The 17,373-nt window shown below is 41.1% G+C and overlaps 1 protein-coding gene across 1 annotated transcript; it reads right to left on the minus strand.

Moving 5' to 3' along the window:
- Positions 1 to 1,045: 1,045 nt before the first annotated feature.
- LOC128870263 (E3 SUMO-protein ligase ZBED1-like) lies at positions 1,046 to 16,609 on the minus strand. Its single transcript, XM_054112863.1, has 4 exons — positions 16,427 to 16,609; positions 16,090 to 16,288; positions 1,813 to 2,763; positions 1,046 to 1,746 (listed from the first exon to the last, which is right to left on the minus strand). Exons 1-4 carry the CDS (start codon positions 16,607 to 16,609, stop codon positions 1,046 to 1,048), a joined length of 2,034 nt encoding a protein of 677 aa, XP_053968838.1.
- Positions 16,610 to 17,373: the final 764 nt, after the last annotated feature.

The raw sequence follows: 17,373 nt of genomic DNA on the forward strand, positions 1-17,373 counted from the left end.
GTGGTAAGAACGATATTCATGGGATGCTTGAGGTTCAACTATGTTCCTGTATTGTGGAGAAAAGCGAGAGTTATGTTTATTTCAAAAGTAGGAAAAAGCAACCCTCTCTACTCGAAGGAATACAGGCCCATTAGTCAGACCTCATTTTTCCTGAAAACGCTAGAGAATATTATAGAAGCATACATTAGAGACACATTTGCACCGGAAAAATTATCCAAGGCTCAGCACGCTTGCACTAAAGGCAGATCTACTGAAACTGCACATCGCCCACTTGTATTAAATATAGAAAAGGCGTTAGAGTATAAGGAGTATTACCGTATATCATGCTAAAAAGGACTATTATTGAAAAATTCAGGGACTCACCTATAGCCCGAGTCGACAAATCCATGGGAATTCAGTTGGGTGCCTTTTTTTCTGGGATTACGCCCGTGAAGAGGAAACTCTCATGAATACTGCTATACCAGCATAGCAGTATGCACGACTTGTAACCTCACAGCTACACCTAAGTACTAAACACTAGAGGTGGAGAAATATCGATAGTGGACGCCATCGATAGTGGGTGATAGTTTTTTCGAAACCATCGATAGTGACGATAGTACTATCGATAGTGGATCGATGGTGGATCGATAGTCAAAAAAAAAACAGTGCAACAGTTGTTTGATTTGATGCTAAAAAAAATCTAATATTTTGTTAGATTATTTTATTAATTTTTTGTTAATAACAAGATAATTTGCTTAGGAATCCTTTTTAAGTTTTCATACATATTTTCATGTACATATATACATATAAAGATTGTTTCATTTAAGAATATTACTTAATCCAAAGATTTTGATTTAAAAATAAAAGAACGTTTATGTTCTCTTCCTTAAGTCGCGTTCTTCTGTCAGAAACAATTTGTCCCGCCTTGCTAAACGCCCTTTCGGACTCGACAGATGTTGCGGGGATGCACAAATATCTTGAAATTAACTTAATCATACATGGAAAGTCCATCTGGTTAACCTGTAATAAAATTTAATGTTAAAAATTAGATGTTGTTTATCAATAATTAATTATTTAATTTCACCTTAATCCATAATAGGGGATCCATATCTTGAGGAGCTAGAGCTCTCTCCAAATACTGCCGCTTGACGATTATGGCATTAGAGTGCGCATTTCCACGTTTATCGTTGGCACGGTGATCTAAGAAATCAAGGAAGGAGTCCTGCGTCTTGGTGCTGAGGTCCAAATCGGCGTTGATGGGGATTTCCTCACTAGTGCAATTCACCAATTCATTTTCCAAAAGTTTTTCTGCTTCCTCAGCATTCACAATTTGCTGAAATCCATCTCTTTTAAACCTCGGATCTATTATTGTTGCTATTCTCGTCACAATTCGTTCCTCGTTCGTAGACAGCCGTTTTGAAATGGACTCCAATAATATATTTTTCATTGTCTCTCCTTCCTGAGTTTGCAATTGTGGTGATAGACTTAGTATTTTTCGGTACAGGCCATATGTCAAAGGTATAATTAATGAAATTGTCACATACGTTCCGCCACAAATTCTTTCACTAATTTGATGGAAAAATGACAATATTTTTTCAATATCTTTTAGAATATTTATTTCTTCTGCCGTAAATGGAAGAGGTGCATGCTTAGTGGACAGTAGAACCGTTGCAATAGCTTCGTGCGTTGCCAGGATTCGTTGTATCATGTAATAGAAACTGTTCCACCTTGTAGGCATTTCTTGTAAAAGGGTGTAAGCAAATTTATCTTGAACCATTTTGAATTTTTCATTTACTATGGAACTTTTCTTAAAAAATTTCACTATCACCTTACATTTTGTAAATAAAGCCTTAAATGCTTCGTCTTTATCCAATTTGAGTCCATCTTGGACAACCAAATTTAAGGTATGAGCAAAGCATGGAAGATTCCGTATATTTAATAAGTCGCACGCTTTTAGCATTGCACTGGCATTGTCTGTAACGATGCAAATAGTTTTTTCGTAAACATTCCAAAAGTTTAGTATTTCTCGCAAGGTGTTTGCAATATTTTGAGCCGAGTGATTAGTTGGGTCAATTAACTTGCGTGTGGCTAACGATGCTGTTTTCATGGTATACTCATGAAGAAAGTGGCATGTTACGGTTATAAAGTTTACATTTGCACTTGAGGTCCACAAGTCGCATGTGACGGCAATATTTGAAATACTCTCCAACATCGCGGACAATTTGGCCGAAGTTTCTCGAAACAAATTATGCATCAGCACATCTCTTAATTGCGTTCGACTTGGAAGCTTGTACCTTGGATCCAAGACTTGCGTGTACTTTATAAAGCCTTCATTTTCGATGACACTGTATGGCTGCACATCTTTGGCTATCATCTCGGTTAGGGCTCTGTCAATATCATTCTTTCGCTTACTGTTTGCATCGTAGAATACGGCTCTTTTCAAATACGAGTCCATAGAGCGCATACTGGACCTGCAACTGCTGCTTGTAGATGCTGTGTTGTCGTTATCAGCAAGTGTAGTTGTGCTAGAATCCGGTGCGTGGTCTTTTAAATCTGGATGAAATCTTTTTAAATGGTCCCGCAAATTCGAAGTGTTTCCGCTTGTTTTATATTCTTTTGCGCAGTTTAGGCACTTTGCAAATTTTTTGTCGTCGGACCGCTTAAAATATTTCCAAACTTCAGATATTTTATTTTTGATCTTTTGTGTTTGTTTCTCGGACACAACATCCTTTTCGGAGTCTGAGGAGGTGCAGTCGCAAACCGGAGTAGAGCCGCGACGTTTACCTTGTATTTGACAAAAATTTGGTTAAAATGGCTTAAAAAATACGTCATGATAATTACCTTTCTGAATGAAGTGATCCATTTCTTTGAAATTTATCAACTTTTAAATTTAATCACTTTAAAATTCACAAAGAAAATTTATATTTATAGTATAAGTGCAAACGACGACACAAATAAATGCGGCAAATTGTATTGCAGTGATGTGAAACCAAACTATCGATGAACTATCGGTAATGCAGCGCCATCGATAGTATGACAGCTCGATAGTGCCAAACCATCGATAGTGACGATAGTGCCATCGATAGTTCTCCACCTCTACTAAACACCTCTCTGCAATCTACCACGTGGAACTGCCAAGAAGGTATTACCTCACGGAAGTGATTAGCTCAAAAGCTCCTAGTTATTGTTGACGCCTATTTAGCTCCGCGCATCTTACAGCATTATGATTATATGATACATGTGCGCAGACTCCTTTTCAGTCATTAGCTGATTTCAGCTTAAAATCTAGAATATTTTCTCCGTTTTAGATTGTAGATGTTTCGGAAGCATAGCGTGGGCATAAGAATAAGACGTAATCAATATATTCTTCCCTCTCCGTGCAGACTGGTCAGCGTTTGTTCTCGCGATTTGGCATACCCGCACGAATCACTACCCATCAAGATAGAGAATTCAAGGTGCAGTTATGCACCCAGTTGTCACATATGCTAGCTATATCCCATTAGCACACAACGGCATAGCATTCGCATGCGAACGCAATCATCGAACGTTGGCACCAGTCGTTAAAATCAGCAATAACCTATTCAAATACCAACAATTTCCATTCAAGAAATTTGGACCAATCACACACAACACCATCACCATCAAGTCAAATGCCTACAAGTAATTCGCCAACAAACCGAATCCGACCTCAACTAAGACTTCCCAGACTTAGAGGAAACCTGTGGCAATCAGGATAAACGGTCGACCTGATGGCAACTCTGAAAACGAAAAGCAACATAAAAAGTTGAGTAAACAAAACCTGCGAGATGAGGAGGGATCGAAGGGGTCGTCGGTGCGAACAAACACGCTTCATCCCCACAGTTAACAAATATAAATTACAATATTATTTCCTTTATTGAATTTTTTTTTGTCGGGATAGACTAGCAAGTACAGCACTCAGACAACATTAAGTTCATTATATCTGAGTAGATTTTGTGGTACCAAAGTTGCTCGCTTCTTAACACATCAGTGCCAAAGACCTCAAGCCTGATGCAAGCGAAGGCCGGGCAGACCTTTTCATGTGTTTCGCCCGTAGAAAGTGGGCCGTCATGAGTACAACAAGCTGCCTACAGTCCCTTCTGCTTAATGACAGGAGGAACTGTCGGTCGGACATTACAGGTAAAATCAGTTTTATGCATCTGCAGCCTCTCTCATCCAGGCTCGCCTGTGGGTTAGAGTAACCTCTTTGATAACCGTGGCTTTGATGGCTGCAAACAGGAGGTTCTGCCACGAAGTCCGGGACAAGGAAGTTGACCTCAGAGGTCATCCTGGCTAAAGAGTCAGAGATCTCGTTACCCGCGATATCCACGTGACCCGAAACCCTTGTAAGCATCAGGATATTACGTCGACCGACATAGTTTAGCCTGGATTTACAGGACTCAATGCCAATGAAGTGGTTGGAGCGCAGCTTTGCTGTCGCTGCAGACACATACAGATCTGTCTCTCCATCTGTTTTCCACAGCAAAGTTCATCGCTTCTTGGATAGCATACACCTCCACTTCAAAAATAAATAAATAAATATCTAGTCAAATAATGGAAATGCTGGAAAGAAACCGTACCAACTGCAATTGTGTTTCAGCTTGCATATGGCCTTCAAGGCCGCTCCTTGCATGAAAACATCAAGTGGTAGTAGACTAACCAGAGCATCTAATGCCGGGCCTGAAGTAGTCGGAAAAGCTCCGAAGCAACAGATGGCCACAGTGCGCTGTAGTCTCGATAAGGTCCTCCTGACTCCCACGATAGAGAGTTTACTCATCCAGACCACTGATGCATAAGTGATAATAGATCTTAGCATAGCTGTGCAGATCCATAAGAGAAAGACCCTACGTTTTCCCAAAGACGCCTTTGCACTGCTAGAAGGCTGTCAGTGCTTTGGATGTTTTTGTTTCAACGTGTGGCTTCCAAAGGAGTACCCTGTCGAGGATTACTCCAAGATACTTGATGTCTTTGGATAACTGAATTGTGACTCCTTTTAGCTAAGGCAGAACGAGTCCATCCAGCTTCTTCCTTCTAGTAAAGAGGATAATACCAGTCCTGGTAGCTTAAGTGTCAATCATATCCGGAGTCTTCTGCACTTTTCTACAGAGGGTTCAGGGCCTAGTGGAATACTCAAAAAAATGGCCTGAGAGTACTAGTGAGTGTAATCACAGGGCACAACGCCTATGGGGGTCGCCGACGGCCCGATATGCCTATCGTGCCTTGAGGATGACGACACTGCAGAGCATTTCCTCTGTAGCTGCCCGGCGTTTTCCAGAATCAGGCTTAGGATATTGGCTTGAGATATACTGAGCCATACTCATAAAGTTCATACTCTTCCGCATCACTTAAGATTCATCAATGAATACAAGAGATTTGTGGACGAGTGATCTCAAACTAATTTTTTCGACTTACCACCTACAATTTATCTCCTCTATTTTTTTTACTGAAATCTCTCCGGCTGTAGTAAAATGGTCTCCTGACTGAGTGCTTTTACTTGTCCAACCCTCACAAATGTAATCTAATCTAATCTAACCACTTTTTAAACCAAGTGTCGAAAACTATTTCGCGCCGGATAAAGTGTCCAGAGTGTCAACTATTCGTGCTAATGGGTAGCTTTTCTTTTTCGTGGCTTCATTCAGCATTCTATACTCCATAAAAAATCGGATGTTTCCATCTTAACCAATACAACCGGTGGCTTGCTTCTTCACGCTTTGCTAGTGGAATTCGACGTTGAACTTAGCTGTCGTACGCTCTAGCCCTCTTCCTTCTTGCTACCAAGTCCCCATGAAATCGAAAGTTTTTCTTCCTGCTTTCTGAAAATTCTTCCTTTTCCTGTTGTGGTGCATCGTAGTTTGCTATGGCTTCTACAGACCGAATAACAGCTCCTTTAGCCAAAATGTCTGCTGACGTGAAAATACTTAGAGCCCTTACCTTCGTGTCTTTTCCCATCTTCAATAGTGTTCTTCCAGTGATTATGTTTGCCGTTCCCTTAGCCGGTCCTATGTCCTACTCTTCGCCTGTCCCACAGTCTCCTTCCACATTAGCCCATATACCTGCTTCAGATTTTGGCGTAATCCGTTGACGGTGACTTCGGGTTACCTTTCCGGACTGTACGCGATTTAGCCAGTAAAAATGTGTGAACTAGTGGCAAAGCTTCATTTGGAAATCATAGCTCTCTCTTGTAGCTGGCTGGAGCTTTTAGCCAACCCGTGGACCCACATTACCGTTCACCAATTCTGACCAGATGATCGAGTTCGTCGCAACTGTAGCAAGTAGCTGGGATCGACCATTTACAGTTCCCCTTATTGTCAAGTTGTTGCTTTTCCGCCCAGAGACAGAGACTGTGGGGCATTCACTTGTGGGAACCAGTTCTCGCCCCTTAGAGCTGGTTCGTTTTAATTTAACCGGGTCATGGTATTTGAGAAGAGGACTCGCGTATTATTCTTGTTATTCTTTCTTCAAGAAAGGTAAGCTCTTCTACCTCAACCTACTTGCGCACTGGTTTACTCAAGAGAACTGCTGTTTCCTGTGTCAGGGCAAAAGACAATGTTTCACTAAACGTCACCTTCTCAAGGAAGTCTGCGGTTTCTTTCGCATAGGCCGAATATGCCAGCCGCTCAACTTTGGCCGCGGAACTCTTAAGCGAGACAACCAATGCAGCATCTTTGTCTGCAATACTCCAGTGACTTTTTTGCTATTATTCCCAACTGGAGCTTGGGAATCCTGCAGTTCGCAGGGTTCACACAGTTCAATTGCAATCGCTCCAGTTGTGACTTCATATTTGCCTTCTCTGTTTCTAACTTAGATATACGCGTAGCCATTTTCTCCAACTACGCTTTTGTCTTCGACGATATACGGCTGGAATTTTTATCGAATCTGCGTCGACATTTCCGGTGATATTTGCGCCGATATTCCCGATTACATTTGTCACATTTTCGATTTCATTTTCAAAGACCGCGATGACATTGCCGATGACTGCGATGATATTTGTGAAGACTTTTGCGCCATTTTATATTTAATGTACGATGACATTTGCGATAATGCAGCCCTAATGACTCCCAGGTCGATACCTGGTGAAGGTTGTCTAGGTTATGCCTTTTCTTTCTTTTGTTCGATGACTCCTTAGCTTCTAGCTGGAACACATATTCATCTACATCGACAACTTTTGCTTCCATAGCCTCGCGCAGCCGTCCTTGTAACTCTGCCTTGTTCCCAGCAGTTAACAAGCCACGCTATTCCAACTCTTTCTTAAGCCGCTGGACCTTCGATTCGCTTAACTTTGCTATTTTCACGATCCTGTTCTTTATTCAACTACCCCACTTTTCACTCCAATTGTTACGAATTTCCTAACGTTAAAATCCAAATAATTCTCTCACAATAAATCTTCTGAATAATGACAGCACACTTGCTTTACTTTATTTTCAATACTTTACTATAAATATACGCGTTCACTTTAACACTGAATCAATCTAATGCTTTTCGTTTATCCGCTTACAAATTCAACTTTCAACTAAAAACCCTATGCGCATGCACCTCTGCTTATATAAATGTATTTAAGCGAGCTCCTCATCTGCCGTTCAGAGTCCAGTTAAAACTTAGATTCCTCCAGTTGAGGAACACCAAGAAGACGCACGTCACAAATAGGAGGAGGAGCTCCGCCAAACGCCCAAAAAAGGTGTAAGCGCCATTTATATATTGCAACGCATTTTTTTACGATAAAATACAAATAAACCTCTTACAAAACTCTATGAGTTCAATCACTGGAATTTTTGAATAAAACACACAAATTAAGGCAACACACCCACTTTACTTTATTTCCAACACTTTACTTCTAAATCTACACGTTCGTCTTAAGACTGAATCACCCTACTTATTTTCGTTTATTCGCTCACAAGTTTAATTTCCAACTGAATACCACATGCGCATGCACCTCGACTTATATAGGTACATGTGCTTGATAACTATCGTAATTTCTAGACCCAGAACACGTGCACCGTGCCATCAAGACTAATTCACGTTTTTGTTTTGGGCTTTTGCCACTGCCCTTCGCTTAAGTCTGATCGTCCCGATTAGAAACCAATTCTTACGATCGAAATGGAGCCAATCTTTCCAGAAGTACCACTGGAGTTTCCCTGTCCAGTTTGTCTTTGCTGTATGCGATACACCACAACATTCAATCTTTTTATCACCTTGTATGGTCATTTACACGATGGTGTAATTCTTCCCTGTCATCTTGCAGGGTTTCCTAATGACTGAATCGCCCCTCTTCCGAACGATAAATCTACCGGAAGCCTTAAATCGCTTCCAAAAATGGTCCTAGCAGGCGATTGGCCAGAAATTTCATGTACAGATGAGCGGTAGGCCAACATGAACATTTGGATGTGTTTATCCCAATTTTGTTGGAACTTTCCAACTACCTTTCGCAAGTGCTCCCCCAGAGTGCGATTGAATCTTTTGTTCATTCCATCTGATTGGGGATGTAAGGATATTGTACGTGTTTTCATATTTCCGAACAAGCAAGACATTTCTTTGAATACTGCGGATTCGAAGTTCCTTCCTTGATCAGAATGCAGCTGAATAGCTACTCCAAAGCCAGTCACCCAATTCTGCACAAAAACCGCAGCAATGATTTTGGCCTCCTCGTACACTTGGCGTACACTTCTGGCCACTTATTGAAGTAGTCCATAACATCGAGCACATTTTACCACTTGTTGGTAACGGGCCTGCAACATCTATGGCCACCCGCTCAAATGGTGAACCTGCGTTGCATTGCTGTAATCTTCCACGATTTCTCATCTTTCGCTGCCATACACTCCGCCCAATTTAGAATCCATTCGGCTACTGATTCTCTGCAATTTACCCAGTAAAACAGCTGCTTAATCTTCTCCAGCGTTTTTGTGATACACAGACGACCTCCACTTGGCTCATTGTGGAATTCTTCTAGCATAGATGCAATTCCAGATTAAGGAATTATAATCAGATCACTGAGACTAGTCCACTCTACCCAATACGCCTTAGTCACAGGATTTCTTTGGCCATTTGATTTTTAGGTGGTCTTTCGCTTCCGTGATCTTTTTCAGGACAAAATCATTCAGTTGACTCTTCCGTATCGTACTTCCTTATCCAAGTCCGTTGATATGAGAATAACTATCCGCTCCCATCTTTCAACCCCGTGACAATCCTTACACTTGATATCACCAGGTTGCCGAGGTAGTGAATCAGCCTTACCATGTTGTTTTCTTTGCAAAACAGAAAAACACATTTAAGTTTTTCTCTAGCGTCTTTTTCTTGCTTCCACTTGAACTCGTCTTCATCTGGCTAGGCGGTATTCGAGAGCTGTAGTACTTTATCTCCGAGCTTCTGCGTCGTGTAAAGTGAGGAAAGTACTCTCTTATGACTGTCCTTATCTGCTGCTGTTTCTTTTGTATACGCCAATTGTGCCTACTACTCGATCTCTGTCGTGTATTCCTGCAAACTCTCATTTGCCTTCTGAAAGCGATTTGTCAGTTCCAAATGAAACGTTTGCTGCCTGTGTTCACTCCCGTAACGTCTGTGTATTGCTGCCATCAGACTCTCGTATTTACCCAGATCGGCTGCTGGAATTTTTTACAAAGCAGCAATTTTGTCTGCAGTACTCGAGTTATTTGTTGTTGCTGTTAATTCAAACTGGAGCTTAAATGCCAGGAATGGAACAGTGGCGTCGAATAATACTGTTTTTACTTTTAGGCCCCTGGTTAACATATTCGGACGATTCAATTGCAATTCACAGCATCTACCTCAACCTCAATCGTTCACAGTTGAGGCGAGATATGTGCCTTCTCAGCTTCTAACATGGATATACGTGCTTTTTTAATTGCGCATCTGTCTTCGACGACAGCTCCGCTGACATTTGTGACGTCTGTGTTGACCGCGATTACATTTCCGATGACTGCGATAATATTCGCGATAATTCAGCCATGTTACTCCCAGTTCGATAACTGGTGAAGGTCCTAGAGGCTATGTATTTTCTTCCATTTGGTTGATAATTCTTTATTTCTAGCTGGAACACATATTCGTCTACATTGACGCCCTCTGTCTGCATAGCCACGTGCAGTCGCACTTGTAACTCTGCCTTGTTCCCAGTAGTTAACAAGCCACGCTGTTCTAGCCTTTCTTAAGCTGCTGAACGTTGTGTTCGTTCAACTTCGCCATTTTCATGATCTTGTGCATGGAATTTTATTCAACAATCCCACTTCTGACACCAATTGTTGCGAAATTTCTTGCGATAAATTTCAAATAAATCTCTTAAAATAACTGTATGAGTTCAATCACTGGATTGCGTAAAACACAAAAATTAAGGACAAAACACCCGATTCGCTTTATTTTCAACACTTTATTATTATTATTAGGCTACTGCGGGCTGCGACCAAACTAGATTTAGAAAACTGTACTTCACAGGATAATTTCTGTAGTCAGTCTTCATTTACTTTCAGTGCAAAATTTCCAACGCCTTACTTCTAAATGTACACTTTCAGCTTAAGACTGAATCACTCTACTAGTTTTCGTTTATTCACTCAGAAGTTTAATATCCAACTGAATACCAGATGCGCATGCACCTCAGCTTGTACTATATACAAATGCTTAATAACTATCGTAATTTCTAGATCTAGATCTAGATGTAGCAGCAGCTTGCTAGTCACCTGTCGTCTTCGTCTATCTGCTGTTGCCATCAAGGCTAATTTCGTTCGCTATTGTTGCCAGTCGGTTCGCAAAACTTCGCAATTGCAACAATATATGCATACAATGCCAGCCTTCGTAGTTATAACGGTCTACTGCATTCTCTTTGAAGCATGCATCTACACCAAAATACATATTGCACCAAAACATGGAGAAGCCCGACTGGTGAGAATCCATTTACAATTCTTCTTATTTTTTCGGGATGTTAGGGATATGAACTGATGCAGTCGGCTGAATTATCGCATACTTCGCTGCAGAAATCTACAACTATTTCTCCAACAATACTTCATCCCACGCAAAACAACAGTGCTGCATTCAGCCCTCGACCCTATCGTAAAGCTTATTATGGCAAGACCTCATGTTGCTATTTGCCTTCTCTATTAACTGAGCTTTAAATCTTACTCCTTGAATCTGGCGGCGTGCATTCTATGCACACCATACTCCTGAAAAGTGTCATTGCGCTCCTTCGTACATATACAGGGTGGGCCAAATAAGACCTACTAATGTTAAGCACAAATAACTTTTTTTATTTTTGGACGTATTTATTTTTCTCTTTTTGTAGGTTATAATTGAATTGTTGGAAATTTATTATGGAACCCTACAGTACAACACAAGTCGTTAAAATTATCGAGTTTTTCTATTCTTGTCAACGATCAATTGTTTTAACGCAGCGTAAATATCGGCAAATAATGTTTTGATGTCGGATGAAGCGCGTTTCCGTTTAAATGGTTATGTCAACAAACAAAACTGCAGATTGTGAGGCTCTGAAAATCCAAGGTCAACACACCAACATCACTTGCACCCATCTAAATGTACTGTTTGGTGCGGTGTTATGGCCACTAGAGTTATCGGTCCATATTTCTTCGAAAATGAGGATGAAACGCTGGAATCGATTTCAAGAGCTTCTTATAGAACATTGATTGAAAACTTTTTGCGGCCAATGGCGAAGCAGTATCCTAATTTGTGGTTTCAACAAGATGGGGCAACTGCTCATACTGCTAGGCAAACTATGGACCTGCTGCGTAAAATTTTTGGCGAACGTCTGATTTCCAAAAATTCAGATTTCACTTCGCCACCTCGTTCGTCAGATTTGACTGCGCCCGACTTCTTTTTATGGGGATATTTAAAAGACAAAGTGTATCTTAATAAACCAGAGACTATTAGACAGCTGAAACAAAATACTCGAGACGAAATACTGAGCATTCAACCAGAAAAATTATGCGGTGTAATGGAAAACGCCTTAAAAAAAGCCAATTGTATCGAGAAAAATGGTAGACATTTGTCTGATGTAATATTTCATACATAATTTCCATAAAATATATTCAATGTATAAAAACAATTAACCAAAATAAATGATTATTGCAAAAGATATTTGTGTTTAACATTAGTAGGTTTTATTTGGCCCACCCTGTATTATGGTATTTGGGTAACAACTCTAATCATTTTATTATATCAAACTAACCATTTTCTAGTTTTTTTGTTCTCATTCCTAAGACTGTATGGAATGAATGCTAGTTTGAACTAAGGCGTCCGAAAATACAATGATTGCTTTAATACTTCGGAGCAGTTCGAAAATTAACAATTTAAAACTTTTTTTATAATAATTTTTTAATTTTATTTTAAATTTTTTTAGTATCAGGACAGCTTATACCCGTATTTGATACCTGCGATCTATATTTTACTGATAAAACTATCCAATAAACAAATCAACTCCTCACTAATCCGCGTAGCAACTGACTGTCATAATACGTACACATATAAGTAGATGATCTACTTTTTCGTGCTTAACTCCCAATCCGTAATTATATATTCCATACAAAATTTCTCCCCCAAAATCTGAGATTATAAAACAATCCTAGATAATAACCATACTTTTTGACATACAACCCTATATTTTCTGTGTAATAGATCTTTTTTTTTACGAGTGTAAAGAAAAACGTCAAAGTAAAATCAGAATAAAATGGATGTCGGCGAGGAAAACACTTTTGTAGACATAATTCTAATAAAATCTTTGTAAGGTATTATTAACTATGCATTTATATAACAGAAAAAAAAGCGTGTATCCATAAACGTGTGCACTCTTATTACTTATTATAAAATGTACTATCGAATTTCGAATGGGTATTGCTGCCATAATTTTTTGAAACCTCATTAAACCTCGTTTACGGATTTGCTCCAACTGTTTATTATTAGCAGTCAATTGCGCAATTTAATTAGCTATTCCTTCTCCTGATATTTTCTCCATATAATTAAACAAACCAAAAATACCGAAATATTCCACAAAAATATTTTCTATAAAGTAAAACCTTTCACAACAGTAGTGACAGCTGATTGTCAATTTCGCAGGTAATCTGCCATATGTGAATGGATAGTTTAATTTTGTAGATTTACTGGTAATAAATGCATATTTGAACGTACTTTAACTTACAATCCGTAATAAAAAAGCAAGATTACCCATACAAAATTTCTCCCCCGATTATAAATCAAGCTTTGATTATAACCATACTTTTTTACTCACAACGCTGTGTTATCAATAATTATTTTAACGAATGTAAGGAGAAACGTCAAAGTAAAAACTAAATAAAATGGACGCTGGCAAAGAAAACAGTTTTATAAACATGGTTGGTTGGTTGGTTTAAGTGGTAATTCTTCCAGAATCCAACTAGCGTTTTCGCACCTTTTCGTTGCCACATCCTCCTAAATAAAATGGACGCTGGCAAAGAAAACAGTTTTATAAACATGGTTGGTTGGTTGGTTTAAGTGGTAATTCTTCCAGAATCCAACTAGCGTTTTCGCACCTTTTCGTTGCCACATCCTCGTTACCAACTTGTTTACCAGTTATTTACTGCATGACTATATCCAGTCTGTGCGGTTCAGGAACCTTATCAGGTTGTTGACATCTAACCCAGACGGCTGTTCCAGACTCTTGAACAGCGGTTTACCCAGGGTTAACATTCTGTCCTTCCATAGGGCAGGGCATTAGCAGAGTAAATGGAAGATTGTTTCATTTTCCTCCGGTTGTTTACAACTGTGACAGTATGTGTTGTGAGGGATGCCCATTTTGGCGGCTTGTTCTCCCACAGACCAAAAGCCAGTTATGACTGCCGTTAGTCTCCAGGCGTCCCGTCGTTTCATGTTTATCAATGTTGGCGATTGCATAAGGTTGTAGGTGGGCCATAACGTTCTGCTAATTTTGCATTTTGTCTGGTCTCTCCATCTACAATCTGCGATTCGGAGGTATTTTAGGGAAATTGCACTCTTGACTGCACCTAGTGGTGTGAATACCGATTCTGCAAGAGCGATATTCATGGCAGATCCCCTTCTTGCCAGTTCGTCCGCTTTTTCATTACCCTCGACGCTCCGATGTCCCGGGACCCAGATTAAAGTAACTTTATGGTTTTCGCTCAAGGTGGTGAGGCTATTCCTGCTTTGCTCCACTACTTTAGAGGTTGTTGTAGCTGAACCCAGTGCCTGGATTGCAGCTTGACTATCCGAAAGAATAGCGATATTGCCCTTAAAAGAGGGATCTGCGATTAGTAGCCTACAAGCTTCCCCAATTGCCAGTACTTCCGCCTGAAAGACACTGCAAGCATTAGGGAGACGCACAGATCTTTCAATTTTAAGTCTATGAGATTATATACCAGCTCCAACACCACAATCCATTTTACAGCCATCTGTATAGACTGTAGTGTCGAAGTTGTTTAGTGAGAATCCCTTATTTGATTCTTTCCGAGATGGAAAGAGATTGACGAAATTTCGACTGAATGTCACCGTCGGGACGATGTAGTCAGTTCTCTTCGAGGTATACTGGGTTTGTCGAAGTAATAGACTGACATGGCCATGAGGTTTTTTCTTCCAGCGACCCGCTTCATTTAACCTAAATGCACTCATTCTTGCCATCTTCTTGATATGTAGATCTACCGGAATAACGGGTGTCAGAGCGGTCAGGGCCTCCCTAGGGCATGGTCTGATTGCACCGACTGTTATTGCACAGGCTGATCTTTGTATTCTGCCAAGTAATATGATGTTGTATTCTCTCTCTAGAGCTTTCCACCAAATTACCGAGCCATACGTTAAAATTGGTCGTATAACCGCCTTATACAACCACAATGCATACTTGGGTTGAAGGCCCCATCTTCTTCCCAGCATATGTTTACAGGCATATAAAGCGATTTCTGCTTTCTTTACCCGTTCTTTAATGTTTAATTTCCAGCTAAGTTTGGAGTCCAGAATTACCCCTAAGTACTTTGCACTGGGTGAAAGTGAGGGGGTTAGTCCGTTAATTGTTGGTAGAGTAAAAATTGATACCTTATATCTGGTCGTAAATAGCATGAGTTCTCTTTTACGCGCGATTAGACTTAGGCCACAGCCGTATTAGGACACAGTCCTGATGCCATTAACACCACATCATCAGCGTACGCGACCACTTTTACCCCTCCTCCATTAAGTTTTGTTAAGACTTTACTAATAATGCATAACCAGAGGAGTGGATATATTACTCCCCCCTGTGGAGAGCCCCTGTGGACTCTTTTTGTTATGTTGATATTACCCATATTAGCTCTAATTATCTTGGTTTCTAGCATAGAGATGATCCAATTGCTGATAAAATTTTCCACCCCTAAGTCTATTAACGCCCGTTGGATAGCATCAGTGCTAACGTTATTAAATGCGCCTTCTGTGTCAGGAAAAGCTGCCATAGTGCCCTGTTTGCTTGCTAGAGACCCCTCTATTGTTCGGATTACCTCGTGAAACGCTGTCTCCGTCGATTTGCCTTTGAGGTAAGCATGTTGTGCAAGTGATATACTAGAGCTCTCTAGCGAGCTTCTAATGTGTATGTCTAAAAGCCGTTCAAATGTATTAAGAAGGAAGGACGACAGACTAATTGGCCTAAAGACCTTCAATGATTCATGTCCCCTTCTGCCCACCTTTGGTATGAAGATGACTCTAACAGGTTTCCAGCTATTTGGAATATAACCTAGGTTTAGACACGCTTTAAAAATTTCCATTAGCCATGGCAGAATATTATCAAGAGTTTCCTGTAACATCTTGGGTAAAATCCCGTCAGGTCCCGGAGATTTGAAAGGTGAAAACGATTTGATTGCCCATGCAACCTTCTCTTTTGTGACTATTACATCCACAAGAGGCGGTGGGTCAGATCCAGCTCATAAACGATCAAGCTGTGATCCGAGAAAGAATTTTTGTTGGAAACCCTCCATTTTTCTACCCTTACCGAACGTTTTTCGGACAGTAAAGTAGCATCACTTACTTCCGCCCATCCCCTAAAGTACTCCGTACTAGGAAAAGTGAAAGTGGGGGTGTTACCCCTGTTGCATACCGTCAGGTTAGTATTGATAATAAAGTTGTAAAAAGACTCACCTCGTTCGTTCATCTCCGAGCTGCCCCATAGAGAGTGCCTTGGGTTGGCATCGCATCCGAGTAGCAGGTACTTATGTCTAGCTTCACGCACAAGCCGACGAGCCTCCTCGGGTGGTGCTGGCCGATCATGTGCCATGTAGATGGAAGCCAGTATGATGCCGACGCCTTCGGCGGCTTCTACCTCCACAGCCGTCACATCCTGTGAACAATATGATGGGATTAAAAATATGTTCAAATGGTTCTTAGCTACAATACAAGATCTGGGGTTACCTTCAGTCCGTTTGTAGAAAAGGATATGGTTGTTTCCAGTAAACCCCTTCACCTCGGTGCTCCTCACCCAGGGTTCCTGGATTAATGCGATGTCGACATACTCCTCCGCCAGGAGAACGGTTAGGTTGTCCGTTGCAGTCCGCGAGTGCTGCAGGTTTATTTGGACAACCTTGAGACCCATGCTGCTGGTCGCTTTACAATTTGACGGTGTCGCCAAGCTGCACTCCCGGGTGCTACTCGTTAGCGCCATCGTTTTTGGTGGATGCGGCGTCGTCAAGTTGCATGCCCGTGAGCAACTCGTTGGCGCCGTCAAACTCGTCCTGTTCATCCTCCGAATTTGCAGAGCGGAATATCTTCAGTTGCGCTTTCCTGACGCCGAACCGAAGTTTGTTGTCCACTCTCCTGCGATATTTGGAGAAGGAAGGACACACTGTTCTTTTGCGGAGCCTCCGCCTTGATGATGCTCCAGTCATCTATCGGAACAGTGCGGTTATGTGCCTGTAGGTATGGAATTAGTTGCTTAGCTTCGAACTCCATGTTCGGTATCCAGATGCGAGCCCTCGAGCGGTTTCGCTGGCCGGGATTAGTTTGAGCCTCAAGCCTTCCCAGTCGTTCTGGATCCTGCCCACAACTGTTTGTAGGAAGTTAAATGAGAGTTGATCATCGCACTTGATCACCCTGCATCCGCGGACCACCTCCATTGAATCAAAACCTGGCACTTGACCCTCCGGATTTGGCATGACGTGATCGACGACAATGCGAGACAGCCGTACCTCAATTTCGGACCACTTCTCCAATCCAGATTTACCGCGGTTAGTTATTTCATCAACCAACGCTATTTACAGATGATCCCGCGCCACCTCATTAAATGTGCGTTTGGCTGGCTTTGGTAATGAAGCGGTGTGAACCGACACTTTGTGCTTCTTCGTAGGTTTGTCGCTTTCGTCCTGCGAACGATTGCGTTTCACGGCTTCTGCTTTCTGGGTGGTCTGGAACGTCAGGTACTCATCAAAC

This window comes from Anastrepha ludens, chromosome X, assembly GCF_028408465.1.
Source record: "Anastrepha ludens isolate Willacy chromosome X, idAnaLude1.1, whole genome shotgun sequence".
NCBI classification, from domain to species: Eukaryota; Metazoa; Arthropoda; class Insecta; order Diptera; family Tephritidae; genus Anastrepha; species Anastrepha ludens.